The sequence below is a fragment of the Staurois parvus genome, unplaced genomic scaffold, assembly GCF_062004578.1.
Source record: "Staurois parvus isolate SC_StPar_1 unplaced genomic scaffold, SC_StPar_1.0 ptg000207l, whole genome shotgun sequence".
Taxonomy (NCBI): Eukaryota; Metazoa; Chordata; class Amphibia; order Anura; family Ranidae; genus Staurois; species Staurois parvus.
In genome coordinates, this window is record NW_028318003.1 from 6,407,394 (window position 1) to 6,431,529 (window position 24,136).

Consider the following 24,136-nt stretch of genomic DNA (forward strand, 5'->3'; position numbering starts at 1 on the left):
GACAGACAGCACAGCTACTGCAGCTGTGCTCTCTGTCACTGTTTGCCGCCGATCGCCGGAACATAGCCGCTAAGGAGCGGCTGTGACCCGGCGACTGACATCTGCGGCGGTGATCCGCAGGACAAATAGGGTGGTGGCGCGCCTTGCGCGCGCCCCCTATTTGTTTACAAAACACATTTTAAAACGTGGTTTTGCCTGTTAATGCCGCCCTGCCGCCGTATATGTACAGTAACATCTATAAACTGGTTTTGGTAGACAGGCACTTCCTGATGACAATCTATTGGTCGAAACACATTGAGGTTTGATGATGCCACTTCCGCCCTTAGAACGCACGCTTGAACACGGCAGCTATTTTTTCTTCCATTCACAATCAACTTAGCTGAATACACTCAGTGCCAGGTTATGGGCACTTTTTTTGTGATTTGCATTTTTACTATTTGTTCCTGATATTAAAAGTTTACAGTTTTACACTATGGGATGTCTGTTTTTGTTTTCATTTTTATGCTGATACTTGCATTACTGCCTGTGGAGGAGAGGAGGATTTCTGGTATTAATTTAACCCCTGGGTCAGGTTAATTACGCAATTAACCCTTCACACTGCCACCACCTCCTTTTTGTACAGAGAAAGAGGAAACTCGGAAATATCAGCAATAACACTATGATGGTTGAAATAATCGTCTGTATACCACTGTCACCGCAGGCAGGTTATACAGAGGGTTAAACACCCACAGTAGCGCTCTTCAGTGGCAGGAATTCGTAATTTGCATTAAACAGCTTTAGAAACAGTTCAACACTTTCAGAAAGTAAGAGTTATTACTAAAAGGTCAAAAGAGTGCAATAAAAATATTTACAGAAAAAGATGTAGCCAATATATATATAAATATACAGAGAACAACAGCACAGCAAAGAGATAACAGAAAGGAGTTTAAAGGGTTAAAGTACTTGCCAGTCAGCCTTGGTTTAAGCAGTTTCACGTCTTATGAGCCCAAAAGGATGCTTTGATCTCCCATTGTTAGTTTCAATGTTACAGAGAGACTCTTCAATTATTCTTTTCCCTTAACTCAGCTTGGCTTTTCTAGTATCTCCACCAGGTGCCTCCCTGGAGCAGTAAACCAATTGTCTCCTTTTGGGGAGGGAGGTGTAGGTGGAGCCCTAAGTTATGACCAGAAACTCTCATAACTGCTATTATGATTCATAACTTATTCTCGGGGCATTTGCCAGCCTGGTCACTAGTATATTAATAATCAGTCGCATCTGCGGAATAGTTAGTGATGGAACATGTCATATCTACTTGAATGGTTCCGGAGATATAATTTTCTGCTTTTCTATATATGCCAGCTAGGGGTGTAACCTATCAGGATTCTTGTATCAAAGTGACCAATCGGAATATATGCCTGGTTTTTATGTAAGTCTCTCATATTCAAAGATATGAAATCATAGGGGAAAATGGATGTTGAATGTGGTGTCTAGTTTATTACTTCTCTGGAATGTCTTTCAAAACTCCCATGAAGGACTTGGTTTACGCTTTTACGATATCCCAGATTGTACAGCTACCAGACAGCTAGGCCCCAGCTTTGTTGGGGGCTCTATAGCTCTGGAGCTCTCCTGCTGTGCTTTGGCTGCCTGTGACCTCTGTCATTACCCAGATCACATGTCACTCCACACAGAGGGAGGGGGATGAGGAAAGAGGGAGAGAGATAATTGTGCAAGATGGACTGCCCTTTGCCAAAATGGAGGTTCGTATCCATCTCTGTGGGTATGATTGCTACACCATCTAGCCCCTTTGGAGATATATCAGTTACCATTAGCAACACTGTGGAGTACTTGTGAAGGACCATTGGTCACCAACCCAACCCTGTTACTGGGCTAGTCCCAACAAAGAGCAAGTGACCATCCTAGAGATAGGTGGTCATGGGATGATGGTGAGTGCAAATCCATGTGGGGCACCAGTTTAAGCACAGTGGAGCACCTGTCACTTTAATACAGAGTTCACAATCAAGAATCTAGCACGTTTGCACTTTATGTTTCACATTCTGGGACTGTCTACGAAAACCAGTTTATAGATGTTTACTGTTTTTCACTCATTATATATGGATTGTTACTAGGTTTATACCGTTTGCACGATGTATGCATGGTTGAATTGCCACTTATTCCATATTTGTGTTTATGAGTTCACAGTTAGGACTGCTGCATCACACAGGTTCATAACATTTTATTTCATAAGTGCAGGAAAGTTCAGGTAACTCAATAGGATGAGTTCCATGTGGTGACCTGAAGGGCTCAAGCTCCATATAGCAGTAGTATAATGTACACAAAGGCCTTTAGGATAGGGCCTATAAAAATGGCTGCATCCTAATGGTCATAGAACTAGGGGAGTGGATGTAGGCTAACCTTTTACTTTTCTATTAAAAATATGGAAGGGGGGGTACTAATAAAAAAGGGGGAAAAGGGAATGACATGGACCTATTGGTACTTATATTAGTGGAATGGGGGAAATTTCTGTTTCTCAACAATTCTTCACCCCCTCCCCCCTAACAAGTAAAACCCAAAATGAAAATGTTATACACATTATTTGAGGATATGCAGTTTACCAGTCCACAGATGTGGTAGCTGCATACGTTTGCTTTTTTTTTTTTTCAAGCACATTTTCAGCAAGCACAGAAAATGACTCTCAATCTTGTAGGAAATGTAGTGTCCATTGCACTTCCTGTGAGCTGAACTAATAGCCCAGACATTCTTATTTATTTCAATCTAAGGTCCCTAACTCACATTCATACATACACATACTAGGGACAATTTAGACAGGATCCAATTAACCTACCAGCATGTCTTCGGAGTGTGGGAGGAAACCAGAGTACCCGAAGGAAACCCACACAGGCACAGGGAGAACATGCAAACTCCTGGCAGGTGGTGCCGTGGCTGGGATTTGAACCAACGACCCTAGTACTGCCAGGCAGAAGTGCTAACCACTTAGCCACTGTGCTGCCTATCTGCCATCCATGTTTTCTGTAAATTACTAATTCTTCTAAAGCTGTAATGGAGAACAATAAAGGAAGATCTATATGTAGTCCAAATTAGGAGAGCATCGTGGATGACAACTATGACGCTTTCCATAGAGACAGTGGAGGGGTGAACATTGCCACCCAGGGGCAGGAAGTATGTTATTAGCAGGATTAGGAGGTGAAAATAAAGGGGGAAATGAGTAAAAAGAAAACAAATGCAGCCACCACATCTGGGGACAGGTACGCTAAAATATATTACATTATTTTGGGGGGGGGGGGGGATTAAATACAATTGAAGTTTTATATCTTGTCATGTTACAGTTAGATTTTTCACTCACCAGGAGGAGATTCAGAAAATTCACTTTCTGCATTGACTCCAGTAGAAAGTACACTGGTATTGGTCAGCGTTGCTGTTTTCAGATCATTCTTCCTATACCCTATAGTACAAATGTAAGCATATTATAAATGACAGTTTTGGTTTAATATTTAAAGTTTGTTGATGAAATTTATATATGGAAACTGTTTACCTTGCCAACTTTCATATATCAGTTCCTAAGATTTATACATACCCCTCACACAGCACAGTAAGGTAGATGACACCACTTACAGTTAAAGTGTTACTAAACCCACAACAGTAAAATCAGTCTGTATATGCAGGGAAACATGTTTGTTAGACCCACTGTGGAACCTAAGGGGTTTATCCTCCATATTGTGTAAAAAGGCTGTTTGATCCTAACTTATCTGATCCTTCCCTTCTTCTATTGTCCCCAATCCATCTGCTGATAGAACAGTGCTTTGGGGGCAAGCTGCACATGCTCAGTTTAGCATGTATTGCTAGACTGTTTTTTTTTTCTTAGCAGAGTGCATGTGATCAGCACAGTGCCAATCAGCACTGTCCAGACAGAGGGTCAGAGGTCCTGCAGCCTCATAGGACAATCAGAAAAGAATGAAAACTCCTCCTACAAGCTTTAACCAGTGCTCAACTGGACACTGAAAGAAGTCACATGACTGCTCTAACTGCTGATGAGAAAAGGTAACAGTTTATATTTTCTAAAATAATTGCTTTTCCATGTTTTGTGTACTGTGTGAGACCTGATATTTTGAATGCAGGGTACTGGGTTTAGTAACACTTTAAGGAATACAGTTTTATCTTATCCTCACCCCTAGCCTTCTGAATGGACAGTGAAGCATAGGTAGCATGGCTTTTGCTAGGTTATTTGGCTCTTGTCATTGTAGGCATGAATAGAGCACGTCGTCACTACGCTTGGAAGCAAAGCTGACAATCTAATATGATTAGATATTCTAGTTCTGCTTTAAAATGATTAACAATGCATCCTTATTTACATATGCAAATTAGGAAATGTACTTAAGCGAAGTCAAATGCCAATATTTTCAAGTCCATGGCATTCCACGGTGTTCCAGTAATATGAAGGTTTCACTGTCACCAGCATGATGATACTAGAAAAGCTTCGCCATCCAACAACCCATTTGAATCTAAAGGGTCAAAAGAGCATTCCATTTTCAGATGCAGCTACCTTCTCCCATTTTAAATGTTCACAGAAGCGTCAAAACTTCAGAAATCTTCGTGGAGCAGGAAAAGAAATCCAACAATAGTGTGAAACCTTTTATTATACCATCCACTGAAATAAAATGATGAGCTCATCATACAGGAAAGTTTAAAGTGGAAATAAACCCTGCTATAATTTTCAGACAAAAAAGACAAAAAAATACATAATCTTAGCCAGCCTCAGTTTGAGCTGCAACTGCTCTGGTGTTATGTATATGATCAGCTCGACCTTTTGGCTAAGATCAAGTGTATCTGTTCTTATCAGGGTCCAGTAGGGGTGCTCCGCTGTCATTCTTGCTTTTAGGTGAGGATGGCTGCCCATATAATACAACTACTGGTATGATGGGGGCTCTAAAGGTTAGTACCAGCTGGACGAGAAACCGAGGTACCCACAGGCTGTTGGAGCCCAGGAGTAATTCCCCCAGGAAAACTGGAGGGGCCCAGTTCCTCCTAATTTGAATGAGTCTACCTTGTCTGGCCAGGGGCTGGGGAGGCAGAGAGTCCACAGAGCAGTGCCCCCTGACAGTGGTCACCTCAGGGGTGCTCTTAGTAACACATGGGGGTGGGAACCCAAGTGTGAAAAGTGCACATGGTCACTGTTCCAAACACTTTTTCTGCACTGCACCTTTTAGGGCTAGGCCTTTTGGGTAAGTCCAGGGCAATTTTTTTTCTACAGCCTCAGGGCCTAGCCAGTGCACAATTGCATGATCACAAATGTATTTATTTATTTTTCTTCCACTGTTTTGTCACTCTTCACTTGTGTGTGTTTTTTTTTCAGTAGGATGGAGGGTGTGAATCCTCGGGACTGCCCTGAAGTTTGGGGGGAGGATGCATGGCCATTAGGTTCCTTCCTCCCCTGTTCCTGGGGGGTGGTGATCTCTATTTGGGAGAGCTCCCTGACCTAGTACTTGGTATCGGCTTCAGTTAGCCACAAGAAAAGGGGTCTGCCAGGTCTTTTGGCTAGGTGGACCATGTGGAAACCTTTGTCCCTGTCAGGAGCCTTGCGCCCCAGGGAATCAGGGTAGAGGTCCTACCCCTTTGGGGGGTTGATTAAAGCACACCCCTAAGTGCACTTTTTTGTGTTTGTGTTTTGAACTTGCACGTTTTTTGTTCACTTACGGGTTTTTATTTTTCACACCTCCACGAACTTTAAAAAAATTAAAAAATCATTTATGACACCACCCATTTGATGGTTTGACAGTTTGGTTCAGAACACGGGTTGTGACAGTAAGTATGCTGGAAATTAAACTGTTAAATTGATGGGTTCACTTCCGCTTTAAGTAAAGGTCACATCAAATTTTCTTATGAACTTATAGGCTTCCTGTACATGTATACTCAGCTTTTTCCTTACTTATTTTAACATACTCCTTGACTCAAAGTCCTCCAGTTTAGCTAAGGATTTCCTGTCTTTGTTGGGGTGCTTTTAGTTACCTTAGTTACCTTTGTCAAAGTCACCAATGGCCTTTTGATAGCTTCTGATTCTGGCTCTCTATCTATTTTTATTCTCCTTGACCTCAGTTCTGCCTTTGACACTGTGGCCATGATCTCGTAGTTTTTTGCCTTAAAACCATATCTGGAACTTCAGAAATTGCTCTAAAATGCTTCAAGTCTTATTTGATTTCTATCACTTTGTGTCTCTTGGTGAATTCCAGCCAGAAATTGGCCCAGTTAAGTCTAGTGGCCCTCGGGGCTCTTTTCCAGGTCTCTAACCTTTTAGAATTTAAATGTTTCCACTTGGTCAGCTGTTAAGATCATGTGGTCTTAATTATCATTTCTATGCTGGTTCTACTCATCTATGCGCCCATACTAAACCAGTTGTTACTTTGAATTTTTCTCACCTATCCAACTGTGTCTGTGACATCAACACATGAAATACTCAATATTTTCTTCAACTAAAAAGTGACAAATCATGCCTTTTGGCAACCCGATCAACTTTGTAGAGCCAGTCCTTTAACTCTGTATGTTGATGGTAACAAACTAAAGCTTCAGTTTAATTGAAAAATCAGTGAGTGATTTTGGGTGCTAGTTTAAAGTGGTATTAAACCCAAAAACAAATATTTCTTATATTGCAGATTGCCATTTCTTGTGATGGCTGCATTCGTTTTCTTTTTTAGGCTTTCTTCTTTTTTCATCTGGTTATCCAGCTGCCAATTCTGTTGTTTTTCAAAAAGCATCAGGGAGGAGCCTTGCTGTACTGACATCACACCACCGAGTCCGCATGGAGAAACACATCAATTTTGACATCGTTTATCTATGGTGGAGAGGAACCATTGGCGCTATCCCTGTATGCTGTGAGAGACCAGTGTTTGATGTCTGGTGTCTTCCCTGTATGCTGCAAATAAGCCAGCAGAGTTCCTTTCCTGGGTCCATACTTCCATCGCGCAGGATTTGGATACGATTTTATGTGCATTTATAATGCGCTTCTGGTGAGTGCATTCATACAGCAATACCTTAGTACGGAGTCACTTGCACGGATATTTCATGGAATATATTGGACTTTGTTCATTATTTTTCTTGCATTATACTATATTCATGCCAGGCTTGTCACTATTGTCACCTTTATATATTTATATATGTCACTACCATCCTTGCTATTGCTTGGAGAGACACTTCATTGCATAGTGGTCTCTATAGCGCTCAATCTTATGTGCTTCACTCCTGTTTATAGTCACTTTTGTCACTTTTATTTATTTATTATATCATATAGCACTGCATTTTACATTTTAGCTGTAATTCTTCACTTGCTAGGGTGCCATGTTCCACACTAAACAGACTACAGAATGTCTGAAATTTGGCTATCAGAATCCTGACTAGGTCTAGTGCAAGTCATTCCCTATCCTTGAGTCCTTGTACTGGCTACTTTCCAGGCTTTGCATCAATTTCAGAATCCTCATACTCACCTATAAGGCTCTGCACAGCTCAGCACCCCATTATCTGTCTGAAATTTTATCACCCCACTCCCCTCCTCTAATTCTGGTCTTCTGTGTGTCCCTCAAACTTGTCTATACACTGCATAGGGGACAGAGCCTTCACTGGAATTCTATTCATAGAGTCATTAAACTATTTCAAATCAGAACTGAAAACTTTCTTCTTTAGACAAGACCTTATCAAACTGTCCCTTTTTGTTCCTTTGTATGTGTATCACCTCTTTTCCTTTCTTTTGAAAAGAAGATACATTTAAAAGGCCCATATAGCAAAGTTTATTGTTATTACTATTATTATTAATGTATACATGGATTAAAATCTTAATAGCAGATATGGATTCCTTATTTATGATTATTCTGTACCATATTGGTGTTAAAGCTTTACAGACTTGTATACCTCAGATTTACTGGCTTGGGATAAGGCTGTAGTGTCCTGGTCTTCTGGTGGGCCCCTAAACTGGTGGGATCAGGGCAGGTGCCCCTTTTGTCTTTATAATTAAGCAGCCTTGTGGCACTGTAGAAGTGTGTTTAGGCCCCTTCCACTCGGGGCGGACTCCGCCAGGTGTCTGCTTGCTCAGTGGGGGATATGTGTGCTGAGTCCTACTGTGCAAGCAGATGGCTGGTCCGCATAAGAGACAGAGACACAGCTCACTCTCCTCAATGGGAAGTCATATGTAAACGGAATGGCTGTCTGTTTGCACCCAACTGCCATCTCCATCTGTCTTTTTTTAGTGGATTTCATGTAGACGGGTGGAAACAGACACATGTACGTTTAGACCCGCTGCTGTATAGAGGACAATGGAGGGTTCGATCAGGTCTGCCTGAAATATGGACAGGCAGACCCGATTGGTTTGCTCATGTGAAAGGGGCCTTACACTTGCAGGCATCTCTACAATCAAGTTATGCTAACAGTTAAATAGTCACTAATTGTAATAATATATCCAAATTAAGATACTCACTAGACATCACAATTCCAAGTGTCAGACTGAAAATCAACACAACAACCAGGATAACTGCTATGAAGACGAGTGCAGTAAGACGATTATGATGAGGCCTTCTACTCTGTAGAGAAACTAAAGACAGCACAATTATTCTTATTACACTGAGATCATTGCTTCTAGATTCAGATTTTTCACCAGAGAAAAACATATACCTGTCCAATGACCAGCGCAGACTCTTAAATTCCCTTGCTGAAAACTCCAGCTAACATAAATTACCCACCAAAATGTGAGGTCATTGGATACATTATTGTAAATAGTTCTTTTAGCAAGTTGAGATACTAGCACATGGCTGCAGCAAGTATGGTAAAGAACAACTATGGCTCCACCATTGTCAGATGGTCATATGATGGTGTGGATGTTGGGGTAGGTTGTTTCTTGGTTAGGGTACTTCCCATCTCCACACAATACATTCAGCATCATATGGCTGAGTGAATGTATTTATTGTCTGATTAGAAATGTATTGTTATGTAGTATATTCATATGCTGTGTTGCAGTACAGGGTGGGATGTACCCTGATTAAGGTTCACAGGGTTTCGACAAGCATCTCACCCAAGAGCTGCAAAAAAAAAAATTTAACTCCCCTCTTGCCTACTAGTCTGTAAATTTGAGAAAAGTGGGCTGTGCCCTTCTAAAACAAATCAAATAAAAAAACTGCAAATAAATCTTCCTTGCCTGACAAAGCGTGGTTGTCTCATTCTACTTTATCTATCTATCTATCTATCTATCTATCTATCTATCTATCTATCTATCTATCTATCTATCTATCATCACATGGAGGGGATGGATCAACTAGGATGATTTTACAACAGATTTAAAACTGCACATGAGAATTAGAAAACACTGGTGTTTATTATGTAAATTGTAATGTGCACCCATTCTGACATATTCACATACTGTATATTTATTTTTTTTTAAATTGCATAATGGCTCACCTAGTGAAAGTCCATGTATGTTCATTCAGTGCGAATGGGGCAAAAAAAAACAAGAACAAAAACAAAGAAAACAAATGTTAGGTCATTGTGCTTGGTGATTGTTTTTCATTGATTTAAAATGGAAAATACTGCATTTGGCCACTAGATGGCACTGAGTATCATAAAACATTTGCCCAGCACTTGAAGTAGGCTACTAATTATTTTTGCCCCATTTCCACAGAACAAATGTACACGCATTTTCACTGTGTGAATTGCTATGCAGATTTTTAATAAATACACGTCTGAGTGGGAAGTAACAGAAGCCAGATGGAGGACCTATGACAGTGTAGTGATGATTATTCATAGCTTAAGCTGGCCATACACTAGTAGATTTCAGAACGAGCATTCACAAGAATATTCGTACAAAAATTCTTTGTAGATTTGACGACTTGACAAATGTTTTTCGATATTTTAATTTGCTTTTAACATTCAATTTTACAATGTAATTTCTCAAATGAAAATGCAATCACTGTTAGAAAGTTGTTTTTTGAGAAAAATAATCCATCCTGCTCCTTTGAATTGTCTTGTTACTGTGGTTGAAAATGAATGTTAATTTGACTCCCCAAATTGAATGAATGTTCCTAAACTAGGGATGCACCGAAATGTCAGTGGCAAAAACACTTTGACTGAAAACACCCCTTTCGGCTGTCATGAAAAAAAAGCACCAATGCAGGTGCCGGAAAAACCTCGCTCCTCACTGCCGCCCGCCCCTCGCCACTGTCCGCCTGCCGCTGCCCCCACCAGCCACCACTCGGTAGTTCTCAGCCCTTACCTTAAAAACCATTGAGCAATCCTGAGACTGGGCATAGAGATGAGTGAAGGAGAGATGGCCTCCACTCAGCTCTATGCCCTTGAAGGACTGGAGCGATGTCACTTCTGGTTCCGGCCATTTTTTTTAAAGCACTAGATCAATGCTTTTTTTTATCCAATGCTTTACATTGCAGAGGAGAGATGTGGGGTCTTATTGACCCCATATCTTGCCATAAAGAGGACCTGTCACTAATTATTTCTATCACAAGGGATGCCTGCATTTCTTCTGATAAGAAAAAAAGCGATTAAACCTTTTTTTAAAGGGACAGTGCAAAAAAACCCCCCAAAAAATTAAACAAATTAAAAAAAAAGTTTAAAGTGCCCCCGTCCCCCCGTGCTCACATGTAGTGGTGAACGCATATGTAGGCCATGCCCACATATGTAAATGCTGTTCAAACCACAAACGTGAGGTATCGCCACGAACGTCAGAGCAAGAGCAATAATTCTCGCACTAGACCTCCTCTGCAACTTTACACTGCTAACCTGTAGACATTTTTAAAGCATCACTCATGGAGATTTTTAAGTACTGCAGTTTCATGCCATTCCACGAGCGTGTGCAATTTTAAAGCGTGACATGTTGGGAATCTATTTACTCGCCGTAACATCCTCTTTCATATTGTACAAAAAATTGGGGTATATATTGTTTTTGTTGTTTTTTTAATCAAAGTGTATTTTTTTCCAAAAAATGTATATTCATTTTTAATAACTGCGCATTTCGGTTTCGGTTTTCGGCCAAATGCATTTTGTATTTTCGGTTTCAGCACCAGAATTTTCATTTCGGTGCACCACTATCCTAAACTGAAACATTTTAATGAAATTCTACTAGTGTATGGCCAGTTTTATTGAACAAGCTGGAGGCACTCGGATGACACAGAAAGCGGCAGAGCTGTAGACCTTCTTTTAACAGCCGTTAACTGCTATATTGACACAAAGGTTGTACAGAATTACAAATATTTTCTATGTATATTATATATGATTATACATAATATTCAAACAAATGGTTAGTGTACAGTTTTGACATACTTTTGGGGTTTTAGTTTGTTACTGTGCTAAGAAATATTTACATTTTAGAGTTTAAAGTAAAATTGTGCTTTGACAGTGCAGGAGCTTATAGCTTCCGGGACAAGTCACCCGTGTAAAGAATACTTTACACAAGTTATGACTTACACAGAACTAGGGAATCTCTCTATGTTAAGCACTGATGCCTGGTGATTGGATTAGCACTGTCACATGGAGTGAGTCACATGCACCTATACAGGGTTGTATTTACCACAAGGCAAACAAGGCATTTGCCTAGGGTGGCATTTTTCAGGGGAGGCAGCACTGCCCCTTGGAAGAAGGGGGACACACAGCATGGGAACCTGTTTAGTTCCGAGAGAGTTTGCAGGTTTCATGATGGTGTATGCACAGCCCGACTCTCATTCCTGGGGATGTCCGGAGCTGTGAAGGTGAGTGTTTTTCTCTCTCTCGCCGTGGGGGATGGTGGCTGGTGTATGGGGGGCAGTGGTAGTGGAAGGCTCTCTCTGGTGGGAGGCAGGGGTGTTGTTGGTCAATGTCGGGCTCTCTCTGCGGGGGCGCCAATTTTTGTGTTGCCTAGGGCAGCACAAGACCTAAATACACCACTGCACCTCTATATCCAGCATTTCCTTTTTTTCAGGCAGATGACTATTTGGTAATGCTAGGTTGACATCTGTGTGGGTGGGGAATGCTTGCAAAGTCACTTGTGTTCCCAACACACAAATAAATGTCCTGCATTGTAGCACATGCGCTGGGCTGCCCTTAATTGTTAATGGCACCCCTGTGCATTGGCAGCCACAGCACGATTTCATGTGCGCTAAACTGCATAGTGCCGTAGCACCATGTGATTCCGTGCAGTGCAGTGCGATTTCTAAAAAGGGATTACTATGCTAGACAAAGCAAAACAAATTGCAGTTTGATGGGTAAGACAATTTACTTTTCTGTCAAATTGTTGTTTTTTCTTACCAGTACTGACTTGCAAGGATCGTGTGACAAAATCTATGTCTGTAAAGGCTCCTGATGAAATGAACTCTGTTCCATTGTCAAAGTCAGGGTTACAGAACATCACCTATCAGAGACAGAAGATCACTTTATTTTGTGTTTACTTATCTATATAAAGCCAACAAATTCTACCATTTTCCAAAATACATTGGACATCCATACTAGTCCTTAAAGACTAAGTTCACCTTTTCAGGCAGAATTTCACTTTTCATAAATAGAAGTCTTTTCTGCCCAAGCCCAATATGCATATCTCCCAGTTACCTTGTCCATGGCAGCTTTCAATTTTCACCTTTTTGCTTGAAATTTAAAAAAATGCTAACTCTGTATTCAATCAGGCAGGCCCATGCACTACATAGCTGATGGCAGGCCTAAAGGAGGTTGTAGAATCAGATTGTATAGTGTATGGTGAGCTTTACAGACTTCTAAGGACATACCTCTCCTGTGATGTGATCGCTCAGCTCCGGTACACTCTGCCAAATGAACGTTCTGTGCAAAATGAAGGTACCATACAAAACAATCACTGGCTGTGTATTTTGTGGAAACAGACAATGATATATAGACTGATAATGATTGTATGGGAGTACAGAGTTGGGTAGGAGCAATCTCCTGGAGGGGGAAGACAGGTGCAGGGTGTTGGTAATGAGGTCAGCTGGTGAACTGCTTCTTTTTAACAGTTTTCATGTCCCAAATACCAAACTTCATGGCAGAGTAGGAAGTTTTGGAGGAGTTTTTTTATAGAACACACTGGAGGCTGAGGTGAGGCCTGTCCTAAAAGACAGAGAAAGAGCTTTTTCTTTTCTGCAACAGAAGTGCATTAATGGCATATTGGTATATGGGTACATTGGGAAGCTGGAATTTAAAAAAAAAAAAAGGTGAACTTAGCCTTTAACCCCTTATAGTATAGGATAAAACACCCCTACAACTGTCACACAGACAAACAAATTAGATACAATTTGGGAGGTTCCTATTTTTTGGGTTGTGGGAAGAAGAAAACAGAATACATGGAAAAACTCAAGTAAGCATGAAAAGAACATTTACATCTTCTGCACATAGCAAGATAATAGTACTGACCAAGTCATACGAATACTTGCTTGGGTTCATTCACACAATATGCATACAACTGCATTGGGCAGCCTCGTTTAATGCAGTTCCATCGGATAGACAAGGCAATTTTTCTTGAGTCCTACGAGCTTAGTTCACTCCATAGCTCTGCAGTGGTGTGCAGTGGTGCAGGATAAACTCTGCTTTTTTTTTGAAGTGGCCACTGATGCGAACAAGCACTTTGTGAGGACATACCGCATTCACTGATTTTGTTTGAGTAATGCATTGACAATGCATTATTATATCATATGTAAAATCCTCTAGTAGGGTTGATTAGAGGTTTATATAAGGTGGTGGGTTGCCAGGAATGTACCTCTGTAGAAATCTTTGAATGAAGTTGTAGGTCTAGTGAGTGAGTCTCTACCTGGTATGGTTCTTAGTAAGTGTCTGAGTTGGTACATGGCCAAGGCATCAAGAGGTTGGGATGTCAGGTTTTGGGTTTTGTCATGTTACAACTATCCTGTAGAGCAGGCATCACTAAATCGTAGACCACAGTCCGGATCCGGACTGAGCCACTGTTCTATCTGGACCCACAATCATGCCATTTAGGAGTGCGGGAGCTATCGGGGTAACTTTTCAAGTTAACTAGCAGGTGATTGGCTGCAGGGTGGTCATAGCAGCCAATCACCTGCTGGTTAGTAAAAAAGTTAACCCGGCAGCTCTTGCTCCCGCACTCCATTCAATGCTGTGCCTCCCACATTTGTTCCTGAAATGTTCTTCTCCACTCTGTCTAAGGTAAGAGAGTGAAGGGGGGCAAAAGACACTACTCTGGTTGTGTGTGTATGATGTGAAGGGGGGCAGTGCTGTGTGGGGAGGGTGGATGTTAAGAGGGCATTGGGGGGCTGATGTAAAGGGGGACAATGCTGTGGGGGAGGGGGGGTTGAGATGAGGGGGCAGAGCATACTATTGGGGGGGATTGTGATGTAAGAGAGGAGCAGTGCTTGGGGGGTATATGTTTAGGGGGCAATGCTGTGGGGTGGGTGTTTGATGTGAAGAGGGCAGAACACACTATTGTTGGGGGATTTGTGATGTGAGAGGGGGCACTACTGTGGAGGGAGATGTAGAGGGGGGCAGCGCTGTGGTGGGGGGTGTGTGTGAAGGGGCCACAGTTCTGTTGAGGGAGATGTGAAGGGGCAGAGGACAGTACTGTTGGGGGTTGATGTGGAGTCAGCAGAGGACAGTACTGTGAGAGGAGGGATGTGAAGGGGGCAGAGGACAGTACTGTGGGGCAGGGTAATGATTTGAAGGGGGGTTGAGCACTGCTGTGAATAAAGGGGGTGCGTGATGTGAAGGGGGTTCAGTATACTATTGTAAAGTGGGGGTAATGTGCACGGGGCCTGAGAACACTACCATGAAGGGGAAATTGATGTGAAGTGGGGGACTGTGATGTGTGTGTGGGGGGGGGGGGACTGAGGACACTGATGTAAAGGATTGTGATATAGTGGAAGAGAGCTGAAAAAAATGTGGTTCATACCTATGCTGGAAGGAAACTTTACTGGTCAGATCTCCATGAATTTGAATTCAATACCCCTGCTGTAGGGGGTGATGTAATTAATTAGGCAGAATTTACTTATGGGCAATAAACAATTAGGGACTGGTTTATAAAAAATTAATTTTAAAAAATAGGAAGAGATCCCTGCCAAAAACCATACTAGACCCTTGTCCGAGCATGCATCCTGGGTGGCCAGGAAAGGGGAAGTTCACTACCCCCCCCCCCCCCCTCTGAATCATACCAAATTTTATTTAATTATTCCTGCTGTTTGTTTACATTTACCTATCAGTCAGAAATCGCTCAGCTGAACAGCTGAACACCCATTCATTTGGCTGTTTGCACAGGAATCTCCATAGACTGCTCAGACTGTGCAGATGTCTACCTCATTATTTCCCCTGCTGGTCAAATGTTCTTAGGTTATAGTATTAGACTCTTTTCTCTATTGGTGAATGATAACTCTCATAGTTATTATTATTATACAGTATTTATAAAGCGCCAATAGTTTGCTCAGCGCTGTACATTACATTGAATGTTCATATGGCTATTTTTCTCTTAGGATTGAATGTTACTGAATGACACACTCACCCTGGGAAAGGCACCAAAGAAACTATTACACACATATTACAAACATTGTAGGTATCATTCACTATGCTTCCACTAATGTTTAGACATTCGCAAAGCACATTTTTTATAAATATACCCCATTATGTCACTAGAAGTGCAATATTTCAAACAAACTTCTATAGCTTGGGATTCATAGCAAAAATTCTTGCTAGAAAACAATGGAAAAAAGTATGTGTATATATATATATATATATTTAAATATATATATATATATATATATATATATATATATCAGTACAGTATTTGTTGGCATCAAATGACCAAAACTGGTGGCTTTCAAAGCATGCTAGGTGGATTTGGAGAGTAGATCGGTTATTAAGTAAGTAGTTATTTGAACTGTAGGCTAACATTCTGCTTATCGTTTACCTCGTCCTCAGAGCGCACATGTTGAGAGACGCAGGTGTTCTCACTCAGGGAATGTTCTTGTTGTATCAGTATTGTATCTCCAGGTCCTGGTTCCGGCTTTAAATGATGCATAGATACACAGCTTTTGATATGCTGAGTTATTGTCATTACGATGCACAAGGATTCTATTGGGAGAAATAGTTTAAAAATACTATCAAGGCCAATGCTGATACTTACACATGCAATTATTTTAAAGATAATAAATTTAGATAAATGGCAGATAACAGAAACGACAATTGTAGCCAGGTACTAAACTAGAGAGAGAGTCTTTTAGGACATTGTGTTGCTGTGCTCTATGCGTTTCCAATGGACTTCAGCTGAATGGGTTAACACTACCTCACCTCCATCCACAAGCAGAAGGAACTCAGGAAACTTGATGGTTGGCAGCACTGAATCATGAGAGATGAAGTTCAGGAAAGAAATTCTACTATGGCAGTCTATGATGAATTTACTACAATTCCCAATGCGAACCGGGTATATAAGAGAGAGAGAGCTGTATTTTTCACAGGCTGAATACAGAGGCACCCTATTTTTGCTGTGAGGAGACCAAGGTGTACATATCGTTGGTCCTGTGTGCACATCAATCTGCCACAAGCCTGTGGCCATGTGTGGAGGACCAGAGTTGCTTCAGGCAGATCCAGAAGTGAGCAGACATCTGAACAGTGAAACCCTTGTTGCTGTATCTCTGGGACTTGTGAGAGGACGCTGCACCCAATAAACTGTTGCTGCTAGCAGAGACTGAGCACAAAGGGATTGGACGTCAAGCAGCATTATTTACTGAATAGAGACTTTCCTGGAACTGTACTCATGTGCATCACTGTAAAAACTAGGCCCCAATGCTAGCCAGTTGAATATCTGAGGATAAAGACTGTTTAATCAGATAGCTACTTCACAAGAGCTTTGCCTATTGTCTAGTTAGAGGACCCTCTTTAGAGAGTCTTAAATTTTATTGCTACCATTCATATAGAATGCACTCTAAAGTGGATACAGCCTACTATTTACAGAGGATTTATCATAGTATTACCATTGCTGTTTATGGTTCAAATGCCATTACTTTTTGCTGATTTCTGATTTTGTGGATTGCCAGGTCTACTCTAGTTTAGCTACATAGAACTCCATTCTATGTTGCTGTAGCCTAGTGAACATATTGTCTAGCAGACTGTGAATATACTAATCCTTTTTTTTACTCATTTATGTGCATACTGCTTATTACTGCAACCTCTGACAATATATTGGATTCATTTACCACTAACAAGTCTGATGTCTTCTTTTATATATGAGACCTTAGTTGGGTGCAGGATATCTATATTTGTGTTCCCAGTAGCAGTACAGTATCCATTTGCTTAACCTGGTGTGTCAGTGGAGCTGAGGCTGTTCTCAGAGGTGAGGCAAGAACACAGAACCTAATCTACCAAGCAGCTCCTGGGGGGGTAGCACTACACAAGTTTGAGATATAACCTGAGTTTAAGACAATGCATGAGCTTTTGGTAGTCTGCACAAATTGCTTTAACAATTGACATTGGGATGATGTCTCCAGGGTTTCCACATGTGGCCTTGTATCCCTAACCATCTCCCCCATGCCATGTCCATTTTGTTCAACATCATATCAGGAGGGTTTGTGTCCTCAAAGACCTTCTATTTGTTGAAACATGTTTATTCTCCATATGTACGGTGCTTCACTGGAGCCAAAACTGCTCTGAGTATCTTTGCAAGCTCTTTACCTATCCAAAGGCAACATGTAAATGCAAGCAATTAAAATAAAACCAGTTAATTGCATAGTGCATATTAAACCTCTTTAATATTATAGAAAATTTTAAATAAATCATAAAAAATTGCACTTACAATAAAGTGACTTGGTCAAGACATATCACCAAGGTATAATATCCACTGAACCACCAGGTCTCGCCACAAATTGCCCAACAGTCTTTGACTGTAAAAGCCAGCCATAGGAGAGGTTATAAGACAAGATGATGTCACTGAAGCAGGATCAGGGCCACCAAACATATCAGCGTTTAGCGGAGGCAGTTTCCTTACCAAGGACATGCTTTGGTCCTTTCTATACACGAGATCTGTGTTTTACTCTCTCTTGGCTCTCCCAGTGTTCAGAGAAATCACTTGTCTCAAACTGTGCTACTGTTCTACAGGACACTGCCATCTTGTGTTGGCTTCAGCATCCTGCCTTAGACATTTATAGCAGGGGGTTACATTTGCTATGCAACATTGACTGCTACATTTGCTATTGCTAGGTAATTGGTAGTACTAGCTGTCACTAACATAACTTTAAACAAAAAAAAAAAAATCAGCGCAACTAATTCCCCAGAATCAAAGTGCCAAAGAACAAAATAAAGGCACATATTCAAGTTCATATTAAAGTTCAATGTATGTGAGTCCGTGTAGCAGTAGGGCATGCTCTTGTAGCTGTAGCAGGCTCTGGGTAAGACACAATGAAAAAGAAAAAGCGCCTCTAAGTGCAGTATAAGGAACAACAGATAAAAACTCTCATGGTGAAAGTTTAAAAAGGGTCATCCATGATGAAGTGGCAGGAGAAGTCCTTGCTGGGTGGGCTGCGATCCGTGCTTAGGGAGACTTTGGATGGAGGGAGCTGGCTGGCTTGTGTGTGTCTCTCTCAGTAGATGGGCGATGGAACGCACCTTGGAGCGCAACGTCAGCATCAGCGTGATGACACGGAGAGGACCAGCATACAATGTGATGTGTTTCGGAGCATGTGTGAAGCCAATGGATGGCAAGCACGCTCCCTTCTCAAGCATACAGATGCAAGAAAAAGTATGTAAACCCCTTGGGATTATGTGGAGTTTTGCATGAATTGGGCATAAAATGTGCTCTGAACGTCATCTAAGTCACAACAATAGAAGAACACAGTCCGCTGAACATAATACTACACAAACATTAGATGTTGCCATGGTTTAATTGCACATAACATGTAAACATTCACAGTGCAGGGAGGAAAAAGTATGTGAGGCCCTAGCTTAATGACTTCTCTCAGAGCTAATTGGAGCCAGGAGTGAGCCAACCTTGATTCAATCAGTGTGATGATATTGGATGTGTTGCTGACAGCTGTCATGCCCTTAAAAAACACACACCTGTTTTGGGTTTACTGGTTTCAAGAAGCACTGTCTGATGTGAACCATGCCTCGCAGAAAAGAGCTCTCAGAAGACCTACAATCAAGAATTGTTGACTTGCATGAAGCTGGAAAGGGTTACAAAAGTATCTCCAAAAGCCTTGATGTTCATGTGTCCACGGTAAGACAGACTGTCTACAAATGGAGAAAGTTTAGCACTGTTGCTACTCTCCCTAGGCGAGGTCATCCTGTAAAAATGACTGCAAGAGCACAGCGCAGAATGCTGCATGAGGTAAAGAAGAATCCCAGAGTGTCAGCTAAAGACCTACAGAAATCTCTGGCACATGCTAACATTTTTGTTGACACATCTACAATAAGGAAAACATTAAACAAGAATAGAGTACATGGGAGGACACCACGGAGGAAGCCATTGCTGTCCAAAAAGAATATTGCAGCATGTTTGAAGTTTGCAAAAGAGCACCTGGATGTTCCACAGCACTACTGGCAAAATATACTGTGGAAAGATGAAACCAAGATTGAGTTGTTTGGGAAGAACCCACAACACTATGTGTGGAGAAAAAAAGGCACAGCACACCAACATCAAAACCTCATCCCCACTGTAAAACATGGTGGAGGGAGCATCATGGTTTGGGGCTGCTTTGCTGCCTCAGGGCCTGGACGGATTGTTGTCATTGATGGGAAAATGAATTCCAGAGTTTATCAAGACATTTTGCAGGAAAACGTACGACCATCTGTCCGCCAACTGAAGCTCTGCAGAGGATGGGTGATGCAACAGGACAATGACCCAAAGCATACAAGTAATTCAACAAAACAATGGCTGCAGCAGCACAGAATACGCTTTCTGGAGTGGCCCAGTCAGAGTCCTGACCTCAACCCGATTGAAATGCTGTGGCTTGACCTTAAGAGAGCGATTCACACCAGACATCCAAAGAATATTGCTACACTGAAACAGTTTTGTGAAGAGGAGTGGTCCAAAATTACTCCAGATCATTGTGCAGGTCTGATCTGCAACTACAGGAAATGTTTGGTTGAGGTTATTGCTGCCAAAGGAGGGTCAACCAGTTATTAAGTCCAAAGGTTCACATACTTTTTCCTCCCTGCACTGTCAATGTTTACATGTTATGTGCAATTAAACCATGGCAACATCTAATGTTTGTGTAGTATTATGTTCAGCAGACTGTGTTCTTCTATTGTTGTGACTTAGATGACGTTCAGAGCACATTTTATGCCCAATTCATGCAAAACTCCACGTAATCCCAAGGGGTTCACATACTTTTTCTTGCAACTGTAGGCCTTACCCAATCTATTCTCTCTTTTTAAGGATCTAAATAAAATTGTCCACATTTTTCCCTTAAAAGATTTTTTCACATAGTCACTTAAGAACTAAGTCCATGCTGAATTGTTTCACTCCTGGTTCTCCTTTATCTGCTGATTTGGAATGCCTTGAACTCCTGGAACAACTTTATTCTGATTCCCATTCAGATATTTTGGATCCCAGTGATTTAGATTCTGATTTTTGCACTCAGGATCTAAACAACACTTTACCTATTACTCGTGCCACTTTAAGACCCAAATCTGTCTTTTACCCATTACATGCCAAGGGGCCTTATCTAGAAAGTTTTTACAGAGTAGTTTATTCAGAAATCACTAAATTATGTGAATCATCCTCTGGCACCAGATATCTATCTCTTAACTTAAACTCTAGAAAGAGAGGCTTTAAAAACATTGACAGATAACTCTAACATCATCATAAAACCAGCAGACAAAGGTAGTGGTATTGTCATTCTAAATACATCTGATTATCTACTAGAAGCCTCCAGGCTACTTTCTAATACACATACATATCAAAAATTATCAAAAATTATCCAAGGATCCATTATCCGAATTTAAACTTGAGGTGTCAGCATTAGTTAATACAGCCCTACAAGATGGTATTACTGTATAGACAAACAGGAAGCCCCTTTTTTTAGAGACTTTTACAGCACTTCATATTTTTACTTTTTATCAAAAATCCATAAAAACCAAACAAACCCTCCAGGTAGAACGATTGTGGCGGCCACTTAAAGCTTCACCAGCGGCCACTGAAAGCATCATCAGAGATGGCACACATTTGTTAGAACTTCTGGCACCGTATACCTGGGAGCCCAATTATTATTGGGTATCCCTGGATGTCAATTCACTTTATACGTCCATACCACATGAGGTAGACATCACTGCCATTCAACACTACTATTCAAGCATCCTTTATCACCAATGCTATGTCCTTTTCCCTTAAACATAATTTCTTTACTTTTGACAATGATTGTTATCTCCAAATCCATGGCACTGCGATGGGTGCAAATTTCACTCCCTCCTATGCTAACCTGACCATGAGCTTTTGGGAGGACAACTACATCTGGTGCAATAATCCTTTTGCAACACATATTGTTTATTATGGACATTATAGATGACATCCTGATCATCTGGGACGGTACTCCCACACAGGTTTAGGATTTCATGGCCCATTGTAACTCCAATCCCTTAAGCCTGTCCTTTACTTCAGTCCATCACAAAGACACACTTTTTTGTATTTAGAATTGTACCAACAATACTATACATGCCAGAAACTCTTATTTACATTAAACCAGCTGCCATCATCCCAGGTGGATAAAAAACATTTCCAAGGGACAGTTCTGCCGGTTGAGACAGAACTGCACCTCGGACTCCATCATGCAGAGTCAAATACTCAAAAACAAATTTTCATACAAAGGTTATCCATCCACTCTGGTGGAAAAAGCTTTTTCCTTTTATCAACACGGTAAACCATCCAAACCTCACAATAATGAAGTTAATACTTCTGTTAGATTCATTACCAGATTTCACCAACGATATCGCAAAATGGAAGGCATTATCCGTAAACATTGGTCCATTTTACCCTCATCTGTAGAATGTTATAGATAATAAACCCAATTTCACCTATAGGACAGCTCCTAGTCTTAAGAATAAATTAGCCCCTAGCAAATACAATTTTCCTTCGCCTACTAATAACCATCTTTGTTTACTACCTTTAACCACTTTCCAACTGCTCTATAGCCGAATGACCAGCTCAAAGGAGCAGGGCCCTCCTAACTCTCTTGTATTGAACTGAATTGGTGCTGTATTGTCTCCCGTTATATTGTAATGTAATGAGCAAACTGTTGGCGCTATCTAAATCCTGTATAATAATATATAATATGCACAAACATATATACAATAAACACCAAATAAAGTTACAAAAAAGTTCTTAGTGCCAAATAAATATAAACAGTTTGTGTAAAATCAAATAGTCCACAATTTTCAATGCACGTGTAGACCAGTGACATGCATCCAATTGTGCCAACTCTTCCGTGAAAATCTTTCACCTATATGCATTCAACAGAACTCTGGTAAAACAGGCCTGTAATATCACTAGAGAGAGAGGAGCGGCAGAGGTGTAGTTTGACGCAGTGTGTTACGTGGTGGGGAAGAGAATAAAAAAAGCTCAGGGAGATCCCAGCCACGAACAAAAACCACGATGGAGAAGAAGCAATGTAACCTGCTCTCTTTATTAAGGTACATTTTGGTGGCCTCTGGTCAGACCCATGCGGAGGAAGCAGTGAAGGGTGCTGTCACAGCTTGGAGTGATATTACAGGCCTGTTTTTACCAGAGTTCTGGTGAGTGCATATGGGTGAAGGATTTTCATGGAAGTGTTGTCACAATAAATAATACAACAATTTAGGCAGGATAGTAATTTTCACCAAATTAACCAGTCCAATCCAGGACAGGTTCAGGAATTGACAAGACTGCATAAGGGAGGACACAGAGCGAAGCAATGGATAATAATTTGCAGTAAACAAAGAGCCATAAGTGGGGGTCAGGCGAATGCCCAAGTATTCCAGGGAAGAGGAAGCCCATTTGTAAAGGAAGTGGGATTGCAGGCGTGAAACCAAATCTGAGGCCAAAGTGATATTGAGAGCGACAGTCTTATCCAAATTAATACGGAGACCCAAAATCAATGAAAAACACGCAAGGACGCGTTGTAAGTTTGGGAACGTTGTCAAAGCATTAGTGATAGTCAAGAAGGCATCGTCCGCAAAAAGTTTAAACTTAAATTCCTGTCCCGTGTAAGGTAAAGCCAATATATTACAATCCACCCGGAGCGCCAAAGCCAGTGGCTCAAGCGCCAGGACAAAGACCTCTGGAGACAAAGGGCATCCCTCTCTCATCTCTCTCCAAATGGGAAAGGGATCTGAGAAATACCCTGCATACTTAACCGAAGCCGAGGGGGAAGAATACAAGGCCTGGATCCAAGAAAGGATAGAATCCCCAAAGCCCCAACAGGACAGCACAAACCGCAGATATTCCCAGGATAGGGAATCAAAAGCTTTGTATATATCTAAAGACAATAGAAATCCTGGAATTTTGCGCTGTTGGAAAAGGGGTATAAGGTGAACAATTTTTACGAACATTATCACCGGCCTGCCTCCCAGGGACGATTCCTACTTGGTCCCTGTGGACCAGGCTCCGCAAATATTTATTGATACGAAGACTGAGAATCTTGCCCAGTATCTTCAGATAATCATTAAGAAGAGAAATGGGCTGAAAGGCTTGCAGTTCCTGGATGTCTTTCGTTGTCTTAGGAATCATTGAGATGAGCTCTAAGCGTGTCCAGAGAAGGCAAAGAACCCTGTCACAATTCATTAAAATAACTAGCCAAAAAGGGTGCCAGCAGGGTTGCAAATTTCTTATAATAGAGACCTGAAAAGCTGTCAGGACCCGGGGCCATGGTGGACCGTAAAGATTTGATAGCTTGAAGCACTTCTGATACAGTTACACTTGCATTAAGGGCCACCCGCACCGCTACAGACAATCCAGGGAGTTGTAGATTTTGAAAGAATGCTTTCGCCTGAGCTACCAGAAAGGGATCCGGTTTGGCGTATAAGCATGAAAGGAAGTCTGCGAAATGTGAGACGACCTGCTGGGGATTGGAGGTGTAGCCTCCCGCAGGGAGCTGCAACCAGACCAGTTTATGGGGTTTCCCCATAGAATTGAGTTTCTTAGCCAGCATCAGGCCCGGTTTATTAGCACAGGTATAAAATTTATGTTTGGTTCAACGCAGGG

General features: G+C 41.4%; 1 protein-coding gene across 1 annotated transcript in view; it reads right to left on the minus strand.

Moving 5' to 3' along the window:
- Window positions 1-24,136, minus strand: part of MFRP (membrane frizzled-related protein) — an 88,787-nt gene that overhangs the window by 59,884 nt on the left and 4,767 nt on the right. Inside the window, exons 2-5 of the mRNA XM_089678575.1 lie at window positions 15,878-16,041; window positions 12,259-12,361; window positions 8,453-8,566; window positions 3,341-3,439 (exon numbers count right to left, since the gene is read on the minus strand). Of these exons, the coding sequence (XP_089534701.1) occupies window positions 3,341-3,439; window positions 8,453-8,566; window positions 12,259-12,361; window positions 15,878-16,024 (463 nt within the window). The 5' untranslated portion in view covers window positions 16,025-16,041. The remainder of the gene's footprint in view (window positions 1-3,340; window positions 3,440-8,452; window positions 8,567-12,258; window positions 12,362-15,877; window positions 16,042-24,136) is intronic.